Source organism: Hyaena hyaena, unplaced genomic scaffold (assembly GCF_003009895.1).
Source record: "Hyaena hyaena isolate Hyena2069 unplaced genomic scaffold, ASM300989v1 scaffold_34, whole genome shotgun sequence".
Taxonomy (NCBI): Eukaryota; Metazoa; Chordata; class Mammalia; order Carnivora; family Hyaenidae; genus Hyaena; species Hyaena hyaena.
Window position 1 is genome coordinate 492,803 of NW_024080665.1, and position 12,574 is coordinate 505,376.

Sequence of the window (12,574 nt, forward strand, 5' to 3'; positions counted from 1 at the left end):
GTGCTGTTTAACCAGTTTGGGGTGTAGCTGGGGGAGGAAGATTGAAAAACTTTTTTAAATGTTTATTTATTTTGGAGAGACAGATAGAGCACAGGTCGGGAGGGACAGAGAGAGAGAGAGAGAGAGGGAGACACAGAATCTGAAATAGGCTCTGAGCTGTCAGCACAAACTCAGGGGGCTCAAACTCAGGAACAGCGAGATTATGAGAGCCAAAGTCAGACACTTAACTGACCGAGACACCCAGGAGCCCCTGGGGTATGACGATTTTAAAAAGCCCTTCTGGGGGATGAGATGCCAGGGTTGAGCACTGCTGCCCTGGGTGACACTTGGAGTCACAGCCGTGTCAGCCACTCCCTGGGTTCCTGTCCTTCAGTTGTCTGGCTTTGTGGTCTCTGAGTCAGTGGGAAAAAGCACTTGGAAAATGTCAAGCTGTCACGGATGGGCTGGTGTGGGTAGCCATGGGGCCTGGCCTCCAAGTGACTCAGGTTAATTGACTTTTTTTTTTCTTTGTAATTGCAAGTATAGCTCTGGGTGTCTCCTGAAAGGCACCAACATCATTGATCTTTTACCGGTACATCACATGCTTGGAGTTGTTTTGTAGTAATGGACGTTCCCTGGGCTGGAGAGGGGTCGGGGCTCTGCAGGGATGCATGCCCCCAACCCGTGGTGACCCTTGAGGGCCAGGAGTCCACTTCTCACTTGTATGACAAGTCCGTCTTCTGTGAGGCGTCTGACTGTGGTGAGGATCACTCTCAGCTTCTGGAAAGAGCCATCCAGTGAAGCTGGCTGGAGTACAGCATGGTCCGACTCCAAGGCCACAACCGCCAGGTCAGAGGGCGTGGCGTTGCTGTCCGTGGCCTCTCATCAGGCAGATGATGGATGTAGTCACGACTTCTTTCCACAAGGACGCTGCTGCTCGGGGCCAGACCTTGTTCCAGCCTCAGCAGTGAGATAATGTGGCCAGCAGTAAAAAGTCAAAACCGGGTGTCCGTTCCCGCAGAGCTTTTGTTCTCACTGGGGGAAGATGGAACATGAACAGATATGTGGTTTGCGAGGTGATGGGAAGCAAGCAAAGCAAGTTAAGAGGACGGGATTATGGGCATGTTATTTCATACAGGCTGGTCATGGAAGGCTCTTCTAGAATAGTGACATTTCAGCAGGTGCCCGAGTCACGTGAGGGAGGGAGCAGGCAGAAACCTGGGGAAGGGCACTGCAGGCAGAGGGAACAGCGTGCCCAGAGGCTCTGAAGCTGGGCTCTGTTGGTTTATTTTAGGAGCAGCGAGAAGGCCAGGGTGGATCCAGCAGCTGGAGGAGGAGAGAGAGAACCCAAGAGGCGGGATCTAAGAGAGCAGGGCTCACAGTGTAGAAGGACTTCAAGAGCGTGCACAGAACTTACTGTTTTTCTTTCTAAGTACAATGTGGAGGGTTTTTTTTTTAATGTTTATTTTTGAGAGAGAGAGAGTGCGAATGGGGGAGGGGCAGAGAGAGAGAAGGAGACTCAGAATCCGAAGCAAGCTCCAGGCTCCAAGCCGCTAGCACAGAGCCCGACGTGGGGCTTGAACCCACAAACTGAGATCATGACTTGAGCTGAAGTTGGACGTTCAACCGACTGAGCCACCCAGGCACCCCAGTGTGGGGGGTTTTAACCAGAAGATAGACATCATCTGATTTAACCTGTTCTATTTTTTAAAAAACCATCTTAAACACTGTGAATTGCATTATGTAAAGGAGAGTACATGAAATGTAAATGGACAGTATGATCAATAATTTCAGGTGAATACTCATGTGACTTATCTTTGAGGAGCCATCTGGATGCTCTGGGCAAAGTAAACTCTGGGAAGACTCTGGGAAGCAGGAAGCCTGGCTGTAGAAGTGTCAGAGAAATCCAGGCCAATGGGGATTGCTATGGGCCGGGCCCAGGGCAGTTGTAGAGATGAAGGAAATGAGCAAATGCTGATGGTCTGCTGGTAGATTTGCTGCTTGGCTGTGGAGACTCAATGGCCCACTGCCACTTGGGCCAAGTCATTGGAAGAATGATGCCCAGTGTTGAGTCAGGGAGTCCGGGAGGGCTGGGTGAGGGGCAGGTGTCGGGCAGGGGAAAGAGCAAGACTTCGGGTTTGGAATCACCAGGTTGGAGATGCCTACTGGATGCCCACGGGGAGAACTTTCTATGTGGTCTCTGATAGTGCTTTCCCACTCCTTGTTTCGGCTCATTCGGAGGTGTGTCCTATTTTGTGCCTTACTCCCCCTCACCCCCCAGTGGAGATTCACGAATCATTTATTACTCAGTGTGTGTTAATGTGTTGTGAATCATTCCTACCACGATTCAGCCTCAGGTTTTTCTCGTTTGGTCAGTGACAGCCTCTTTGGGCTGGTTCCTGTGTCCTTTTTGTTTTCTTTTTAAGATAATTTATTGAGGTGAAATTCACATAACATTAGCTTACCCATTATGTATAATATTTGTTTTTGAGGGAGAGGGAGAGAGAGGGAGGGAGTGCAAGCGGGGGAGGGGCAGAGAGAGAGGGAGACAGAATCCGAAACAGGCTCCAGGCCCCGACCTGTCAGCACAGAGCCCGACGCGGGGCTCAAACTCACAGACTGCAAGATCATGACCTGAGCCAAAGTCAGATATTTAACCCCCCCGAGTCCCCCCCCCCCTCAGGCAACCCTAGATTAACGATTTTAAAGTGAATGAGTCTGTGGCATTTAGGATATTCAGTGTTGTGCAGCCATCAGCTTTAATAGAATTCCAAAACATATTCATTTCCCCAGAAGAAAACCCCTTACCCACCAAGCCATTTCTCTTCACTCTCCCCTCCTCCCTAGCCCCTGGCAGCCACGAATCTTCTTTTCTGTCTCTGGATTTACCTTCTCTGGATATTCTGTGTAAACAGAGTCATAGCGTAATATGTGATCTCTGTGTCTGGCTTCTTTCACTCTTCCTGATGTTTTCAAGGTTTATCCACAGGTCGGCTGCATGTGCCAGTGCTGAATACTACATTCCTTTCTTTTTTTTTTTTTTTTATCATTAATTATGAACCATTATTCCTCAGGCCTTTTATAGATTCTGTTTTGATTTTTTTTCCCCCCACCTTTGAGAGCCTCTGGCTATAGAGCAGATAAGTCACAGCTTGCCAAGGGTTTCCTTATCCTCCACATTTGTCAGGTATTGGATACCTCAGGGTAGAGCTGAAGCCAGAAGCCATGGAGAGTGGCTCCCCAGGAGGTAGTAAGCTCGGTTATGTGACCCTAGGGTCCTGCCATATACACACCTGGTCCTTTATATGGTCACAAAGGTCACTCCCGCCCTGTCTGTACATACAGTCCAGTTAGGAAATTGGAACTAGATTTATGTATGCATCCACAGACCCACATAGGCTCAGCCTTCCTAGAGCTTTCTTCAGGCTTTATCTCAGCGCTAGAGATCTTCAGATATGCTCACCTGAGTCAACTTTTGTCACCTACTTCTCCATCTCAGTGAGATGAAATGGGATAAGGGTGTGTTAGCCGATTAGGGGGGCAGGCTGGTTAGGAAAAACCAAACCAATGAAACACAGCACTTATGTGGTGTTTGAGCTGTTCACTGACCCAATAGGAAAAGTGCCAAAGAATTCATCTTAATTTGCTTCGAGAACCAGAGAAGGAGTACCTAACGGGGTGACCCTGGCAGTGGGGAGATGTGCTGAGCAGAAAGGTCATGGAAAGTGGTGTCTGGGTGGGGGGCCAGGTGTGGAGAGGAGATGGGAGGCCTGGGGGGTGAGGTGGAGGGCTTCTGAGGAGGACCTCAGATGAGGGTGAAGCAGGCTTGCATTTTGCACGGAGGGTGGTCGAGGGGCCCTGGTGCGTGGCCGGGGAGCAGGGGACAGGTGCTGTTGTGAGGGCTTATGAGAGGAAATGTAAGAAAATGGATGAACAGCTCAGGGAGAGGTGGGTTGTCGCAGGGCCAACGGGAGCTCACAGGACAGTCTGGCGAGCGCATGAGGCACAGAGGACAAGTTTCTGCTTGGAACCGAGAGCTACAAATCCAAGGGAGTGACTGGAGGGCAGAAGCAGAGCTCTTTTGGTGAGAGAAAGCCAGGCCTCCCACATGCGTGAAGGAAGCCAGTAGACCTGATGGTGGCAGTTTCTTGATGGTGGAATACAACACCGTACTGCTGAGGCACATAGAGAGCAGGTGGAGGATAGACCTTGAACTGATTTCTAAAGAAGCAACCCAGAAAATAATTCCAGTTGACCTAAGGAAACCACATGTCAGAATATTGGATCTCAGGGTGTCTGGGTGGCTCAGTTGGTTAAGTGTCCGACTTTGGCTCAGGTCATGATCTCATGGTTCATAGGATTAAGCCCCACATCGGGCTCTGTGCTGATAGCTAAGAGCCTGGAGACTGTTTTTCTCTCTCTTTCTCTCTCTCCCTTTCTCTGTCCCTCCACTGTTCACACTCTGTCTCTCAAACATGAATAAACGTTAAAAAAAATTAAAAAATTTCCTTATCTGCCTCAGAGCCTGTGGCGTGCTTCTTTCTGTCTGAGGAGGCAAAGCACTCAACCAGCTCAAGATTTGTACAGCGGATAATGGAAAAAAGCAGTTCTGTGTTTTGTTTTAAAAACAAAGTCCAGTGGCTCAGAACTCTTCTAAATAAAGGACACACTCCCAGTGTTAAAAACCACGTGTGAAGTCTGCTTAGCACTTCTCAGTGATCTGTTGCATTTGATTCATGTGTACCATTTCAGTGCAAAAATTCCAGTGAAATCGGTGTCCTAGCACGGAAGTTCAGGCCTGGGAGGGCCTTATTCTCTGCGTCGCTGTTAATAAGTTAACCTCAAGTTTCTAGAACCATCTTGCCTACTTGGGTAGGGATTCTGCTCTGCTTTCTGACAGAAACCCTATGGACTTCTCTCTGATCAGCATGTTCGACAATTAGTTGGAAGTCTAAGGCTGTGTAAGCTGTAGCACTGTATCCCTGCAGATTGGGGTAAAGTCCCAGCACTTTTACTAGCATCTGGCAAGGCTGGCTATATTGTTTTCCTTTTTTTCAAGGCTCACTGGAGGATTTAGGGTGAAAAGCCTCCTGGCCTTCAAAGTTAAAAAAACAATCACATTAAAAAAAGAGAGAGAGATTATTCAACTATAAAAAGGAATAGGGTGCTGTTACAATATGGGTGAATGCTGGAAACATGGGAAAGTAACCATAAGGCCACACAGCATGATTCCACTGATAATGAAACACTCAGAATAGGCAAACCCATAGAGATGGAAAGCTAATGTGGCTAGTGCTTGCCAGCACCTGGGATGGGAAGGAGACAGGGGGAATGCTTGTTAGTGAGTATGGGGTTTCTTTCTGAGATGATGGAAAGGTTCTGGAACCAGATAGTGATGCTGGTACACTGTGATGCTGCAAATGTACTTAACGCCATTGAGTTCTGTCCTTTAAAACAGTTAAATTTCATGTTATTTACAATAAAAACATACCGAGGAAATATCCGTACTCGTTCCCAGCTGTTTATTTTCTTTTACTGTAGGTATTTTGCAAATGAGCCGTTTGCCGACTTCCACCGGGTGGCAGGGTTACAAGGAGTCTACATTGCTACTCTGATTAACGGTTCTATGAATGAGGAGAACATGAGGTCAGTCATCACCTTTGACAAAGGCGGCACCTGGGAATTTCTTCAGGCTCCAGCCTTCACAGGATATGGAGAAAAAATCAATTGTGAGGTATAGATGCTTTCACCTTGTTTGGGCTTTTAAAACTAATTTTTATGTGGAGTTCTGCCCTTACAGTTCCCAAACTCAGCACCAAGGCAGCACTGTCTTTCTTGACTTAGCTCCTAGTTTCAACATTAGTCCCTGCTGTATTTCTTGGGGAGGCATAATTCCTTTGTGAAGCTGGATTTTTCTAGAAGTCGATATGATAAAAGGCAAGCAAGAAAATCAGGGTGGAGCAGGAAATCACATTGGTATGGTTCTAAACTTTGAGAAATTGTGTTGTACCCAGCAGGTACACACATCCCATATTAAGTAATTGTGGTTATTTAAGAATGAAATAGAAATTTTGTTTTCTTTCTCTATCTCTGTGGGTGTATACATGCATATATAATATAGTATATATATAAAATATATATTATTAATATTATGTACATGTATACTGTTAATTTCAAGTGCTACTAAGTTATAAGAGCTGTAAGTATGTATACTTATTTAAGTTGCTTGGTGTTAACTACTTAAAAAACAAATGCTGGTATTTCTTCTGGCCTGAGGCTGCTGTAAAAAATTCATGGGGACCCTAATTGTGTTGTGAACCAAGAAAGTTTGGGAAACTCTGGCAGCAGTATTTCCGTGGAACTTTAAAAAAAAATACCTTCTTGAATATAATTTCGGATTCTACAATTTTCCCAATCAGTGGGTTCATCTGAAAAGTGGAGAATGTGACAAGGTATTATTTGGTCTCCCTAAAGGGTTCCCACTCTCCTAGGTGGCTCCTTTCTTGTCCCTTGGAAGAGCAGTCTGTTCTTGACTTTGAGTTCCTTGGCCTTATGTGACATCCCTCCCACACCTCCATTTTCACCTTGCATAAGGGATCTGGGGTATATAAAGTAGGTGGGCAGAAGGAACTCAGAAAAACTCAAGTAGCTGCAATTCTTGGAAAAACAGTAGCAGTTACCTGGTCTTTTGGGTTTTTTAATTTTGTGTGTCCATGATTATGTTGACTCTACTATATGCCGTATCTGTGGCCATTGGGAAGTTTTTTTTTTGGAGACTCTTGCTCTCCCTGGACTTCTTGATTACTCTTCCCTATTTGGCAGCAGGTTTCAACTTAGCACATCGAGTCTAACTTTGGTAAGAGGCAGGATATAAGTAGATACAGACAAATGCACAAGTGCTTCTTTATTCAGGGGTGTCTGCTAGATTTGGGGAGCCCTTCCTGAGCCTGTGCGGAAGACCTCAGTGTGTAGTAGGGGTTTGAGCCCTAGTTATATAGAATTAATGAGACTGTTGAAACTCAGCTCACTCCCACGACTGATCTGTATCTGTTTATTTATGGATTGTACAACAGCTGGTCGAGCTTTTAGTTTCTGCTTGTGATCTTAGGTAGTGAAAGAACAGGTTGGTTGGCAAATGTTTCTCCGAGACCCAACCTAATTTTCTCTAGTATCATTTGCCAAACTGTGATGTCAGCAAGATGGACATTTGTTAAGTCCCTTTGTTATAAAAATAAGCTTATATTGCAAACCATGTCAACTTTTACCTATTAACATGAGCACACACAGAGTTACCTTGTCTAGAATACCAGTCGTGGCAGAATAGCATTTGACCATGGCATTCTGGCCGAGAGAATCAGGCCTGACTGCCCAGCAAACAGCTTTGTTTGCAGAACTATTAAAATCCGACTGTAAGTGACGGAGGCCAGTCTGAGTAACTAGTTTTGCAGTGGACGTTCATTACAGGGTTGATTCTTTGGACAAATACAGACTATGTCAAAATTGTTTTAAGGTCTCATGTGTTATACATCTGGGAGCTTATCAGGGAGACTTTATGACTCCTGCTTCTTGGTTTTTCCTCTGATGGCATTGCTTAAATCATATTTGAAATAGATCTCCGACTTAAAAAATAAATACCATGAAATTATTTAATTTCTCTTCAGTCCCGAGTCACGCAAGAGTATCTCTGGGTAACACAGAGGGAGTGATAGATAGCCTTCGACCTATGTGAGTTGACACTGATTTCTAATTATTATTCTCTGAGAGTCTCAGAAGGAATTTTTAAATTTTGCTTTTCTCTTTTCTTCAGTGAGAGGCATATATGTGGTTCAGGTAATCACATCCACCTGGGGTTGGGGGTGGGGCGGGTGGGGACAGCTGGGCCCTGAGTCTGGTTTCCTCTGGGCGAGATTTCCTTTCTCTGTGTGTGGCTGCAGTGTCTGCACAGGCCTCAGTGTTCGGAGGAGCTGGAGGCATCGTGTCCCATGCTGACAGGGTCTGGAATTTGTGTCCCGTAGCTCGCCCAGGGCTGTTCCCTCCACCTGGCCCAGCGGCTCAGTCAGCTGCTCAACCTTCAGCTTCGGAGAATGCCCATCCTGTCCAAGGAGTCCGCCCCTGGGCTCATCATTGCCACTGGTAAGTCCGCTTCGCTGCTTCCCACTAGGGGTTAAGGTCTTTGGTTACACGCAGCTGAGTACTGGGTGACCATGGACATCTGCTGTAGCTATTGCCATTTGTGGTTTTGAGACCTTCACAGTCACCAAATACCGCTCAGAATTTCTGGTCAAGCAAGGTGAGTATCTGACATAATCCTGAAATTAACATCCAACATTCCTCTTGCGTTTTAGGTTCAGTGGGAAAGAACTTGGCAAGCAAGACCAACGTGTACATCTCTAGCAGTGCAGGAGCCCGGTGGCGAGAGGTCAGCTCCGCCCCCAGTCCACCCTCACCTCCCCCCCCCCGCCCCTACCCCCACCCACCCTCACCCCTGCCCCCTGCCCTCAACCTCAGCCTGTGTTCTTGTATGTCTGAGAACTTGATTGCACCTCAACATTTCAGGAACACGAGTGGCTTGAGGTGGAGGTCAGTGCCGCCAAGTATGACCATAAAACAAAGAGGGGAACCCAGAGCCACCCGTGAGCGTCAGCTGTGCTGACTTGTGTTCACACCTTGTAACGTGGGCTCGGGGTGTTGCCAACAAATAGTACTTTAAATCAAAAACAGACCTTTTCTTCCCCCTGATTTGTAAATGTAACTAAATATCCCAAGAGGACAAAGCAGTGCCCATTTTGCAGTGCCTGGCATGGTGTGGGCACTCCGCAGCCATTCGCAGACTCTATCAGCAAATGGCAGTGTGGCTATAGTGGTGTCTGGTGTGAAGTTGGCTGTTTATTTGTTTTTGTATCTTTTTTTCTAATTAAAACTTTTTAAGTGTTTATTTTTGAGAGATAGAGTGAGAGTGGGGGAGGGGCAGAGAGAGAGGGAAACACAGAATCCAAAGCAGGTTCCAGGCTCCAGAGCCAGATGCGGGGCTTGAACTCACGAACTGAACCACGAGATCATGACCTGAGCTGAAGTCGGACGCTTAACTGACTGAGCTACCCAGGCGCCCCTGTTTTTATATCATAATGAAAGTCAAGCCTCTTCTCAGTGGGCTGTATACATTTTCATCTCATTGCGTGCCATGGAGGAAGACTGGTTTTGACTAGTTTCAGTTTTTGGTGTTTTTTTTGAGAGCATAAGCTGAGGAGGGGCAGAGAGAGAGAGGGAGATCCCGACTGAGCCACCCAGGTGCCACAGAAGATTGTTTTTTCCTTAAGTTCGTAGATCTACTGTGGGTCCTTAGGCACTGATTATACTAGTTCTGAAAGTAGAGCTTATATCATGGTCCCCAGATGTTCATTCAGCCTTGGACATTGGAGAATTGCCAAACTTGTTTTAAAAAAAAAAATGCTTTCACCCACCTCCCATGACTTATGAAGGCCAAGGAAAGTACATCTAAGTCCCTTTCTGAAGGGGTTCCTTTTGGGGGCGCTCTGCTCCCTGTGTGAGATGAGCCACCATCTCAACAGACCACTGGGCAGGCATTTAATTGAGCACATCCTGCATGATGTCAGGAGGGATATGACATTCTCAGACAAGCCAGCATCCTCAAGGTGCTTCTTATTGGGGAGTGCAATATGTACATGTTCATATTTACTTATTTATTTATTTTTATTTATTGTTTTGAGTGAGAGAGAGAATAGGCGCAAGTGAGCAAGGGGCATACTGGGGCTGAGAGAGTCCCAGGAGGGGCAGAGGGAATGAGAGAGAGACAGAGAGAGAAGCAGAGCTCACCCAAAGTGGGGCTCATGTTTACCCAAAGTGGGGCTCATGTGCACCCAATGAGGGGCTCGACCTCACGAACCGTGAGATCATTACCTGAGCCTAAGTCAGATGCTTAATGACTGAGCCACCCCAGGCGCCCACATTCGTGTTTAAATATGTAATACGTAAAGCATCGATAATACCTGACATTTGTTTGGCTCTGTACAGTTTACAGAGATCTACCATGTATATCCTGTGAGGTAGGGTTTACCCTCCTTCAGGCTGAGGGATCTGGGACCCAGACACTGTGTGTGTGCATAAATAAGGAACCACCAGTGTGGTGGAGAACATAACTCTGTATTTGGGCAAAAGATGTTGTTAAGGCCTAGCAGTCAAAGAGTGTGAACAGTTAGGAGTTGGGGGGCATCCTTGCCCTGCTCCCTTGGGAAAGATTAAGCAGCTGTTTTCCTCTTCACTGGAGCTGGACATTCCTCTTGAAATTGGGTGTTCTCTCCTCAGCAGATAGGCTTGTGGTTTATTTGGACCTTCTGATGTTGATGTAATGTGGGATTCGAACATCTGCAAGTGATTTCCTTCAGGGTAGAAAGCAGTAGCTTGTTCCTCCTCCCGCGAAGTAGTGTCATCTGGTCAATACTGGGGCAGCTGTTGTGCCTCCCACCAGCCAGGCTTCACACCTGCCAAGAGCAGCCATTGCACAAGGGATCTCATTTTTGGAAGAACAGAGAGCTGAGGAGGGGAAGCGAAGGTTGAGACTATGTCTATGCGAGTGAGCATCCGAGTGCGCTCAGGGAGTGGTCATGTGAGAGGGACAATCTGGAGCTCTGAGGGGCATGGGTGGTGACAGGGGAAGTGTGAAGTAGGATGCAGTGGACAGAGGCTGCCTAGAAAGTTGGTGATTGTACTTCTTGCTCCTCTCCTAGTACTCATTAGTTGTGCAGATTCTCCGATCCCGAGTTCCTTTTCTGTGCTGTCTTTCCTTAACCTAATTGAAGCCTGAGGAACAACAGTAAACTTTGCACTGGAAAGGGTACAGTTTGATCAGAATTGGTCACCGTCACTCAGCCATCATCAACACCACCATTAAGACCACAAGCATTTATGTCCTCCCCAAAGTATCTTTATTCTCCCTTTGTAGTCCATCCTTCTCTTGACCTCGTCCCTGACAGATTGTTAGTTAGCATTTTCTAGAATTTTCTATAAATGGACTCATACTATGCAGTCTGTTTGCCTGGCTTCTGTCACTCATCATGGTGATTTTGAGGCATATATTGTTTTCATGTATCAGGGGCTTTTTCCTGTTTTGTTGTTGAGTAGCGTCCCACTGTAGGGATATTCTACAATTTGTTTATCCATTCATCTGTTGATGGGCATTACAGTTTTTGCCAATTATAAATTATAACTGTTATAACACATTTGATTACATGATTTTTTTTTTTTTTAGAATATATATTTCTATTTCTTCTGGGTTGATACCTCAGAATGGAATGACTAGACAGCTTGATGGGTCTTATGTTTAACTTTTTAAGGAATTGCCAAATTGTTTTCCAAAGTGGATGTACCATTTTACATTCCCACCAACAGTGTGTGAGAGTTATGATCATTTCAGGTTCACACCAACACTTGGCATGGTCAGTTTTTTAAATTTGGGACATTTTAATGAGTATACAGTGAAGTCTCATCATGACTTTCAAAAAGTATTTATTTTTGAGAGAGAGAGAGAGAGCATGAGCAGGTAGGAGCAGAGAGAGAGGGAGGGAATCCCAAGCAGGCTCCTTGCCATCAGTGCAGAGCCCTCTTCAGGGCTCGAATTTATGAACTGTCAGACTACGACCTGAGCTGAAATCAAAAGTTGACCACATAACCAACTGAACTACTCAGTAGCCCTCATTGTGTGTATTTAAAATCTTTTTAATTTAATTTATTTTCTAAAATTTATTTTGAGAGAGAGAAAACATAAGCAGGTGAGGGGCAGAGAGAGGGAGGGAGAGAGAGAATCCCAAGCAGGCTCCATGCTGTCAGCACAGAGTCTGACATGGGCTTGAACCCACAAACCATGAGATCATAATTTGAGCCACAGTCAAGAGTCAGACACTTAACTGACTGAACCACCCAGGCATCCCCCTCATCACGGTTTTAATTGGCCTTTCCTTGGTGACTGATGATGTTGAACTTTTCATGTGCTCATTGGCCATTTAAAAATTGTGTTGTGCAGCGTTACCATCTTATACCTATTTTATTTTAGTTTAAAATTAAAATTTTTAAAAAAGTTTTCATTATTTTTGAGAGGGAGATCGTGCACATGTGAACAGGAGAGGGGCAGAGAGAGAGGTAGGCAGAGGATCTGAAGCAGGTTCTGCGCTGACAGCAGAGAGCCCGATGCCAGGCTTGAACTCCATGAACCATGAGATCATGACCTGGGCTAAAGTCAGATATTTAACCAACTGAGCCACCCAAGTGCCCCACTTAGTTTTTTGTTTTTTAGTTTTGTTTTTTTTTTTATGATTATCATGGACACCATGTATTATTGGCTGGTAGACATCACTCCCGACTGTGGAGAAAGTCAGACAAGTCTGGGAGAAAGGTCCAAGAACCTTTCTTTGTCAGTGTGGATAAATCTTCTGTGCTCATTGTATCTGAGGTTTTCCACATTTGAAATTAGGTGGTTAATTTAGAATTATAAAATGACAGCATTTCAGAGCTTCCAAGTGTCCTTAATTGTCAGTGTAGATGATGAGATTGAGGCCTCTGAACAGTGGCTGAACCAGGTCTA

The 12,574-nt window shown here is 45.8% G+C and overlaps 1 protein-coding gene across 2 annotated transcripts in view; it reads left to right on the forward strand.

Moving 5' to 3' along the window:
* SORL1 (sortilin related receptor 1) overlaps positions 1-12,574 on the forward strand; it is a 172,919-nt gene that overhangs the window by 54,311 nt on the left and 106,034 nt on the right. For both annotated transcript variants that reach the window (XM_039228694.1, XM_039228695.1), the window contains exons 9-11: positions 5,521-5,713; positions 7,995-8,112; positions 8,325-8,398. In XM_039228694.1, the coding sequence (XP_039084625.1) occupies positions 5,521-5,713; positions 7,995-8,112; positions 8,325-8,398 (385 nt within the window). The remainder of the gene's footprint in view (positions 1-5,520; positions 5,714-7,994; positions 8,113-8,324; positions 8,399-12,574) is intronic.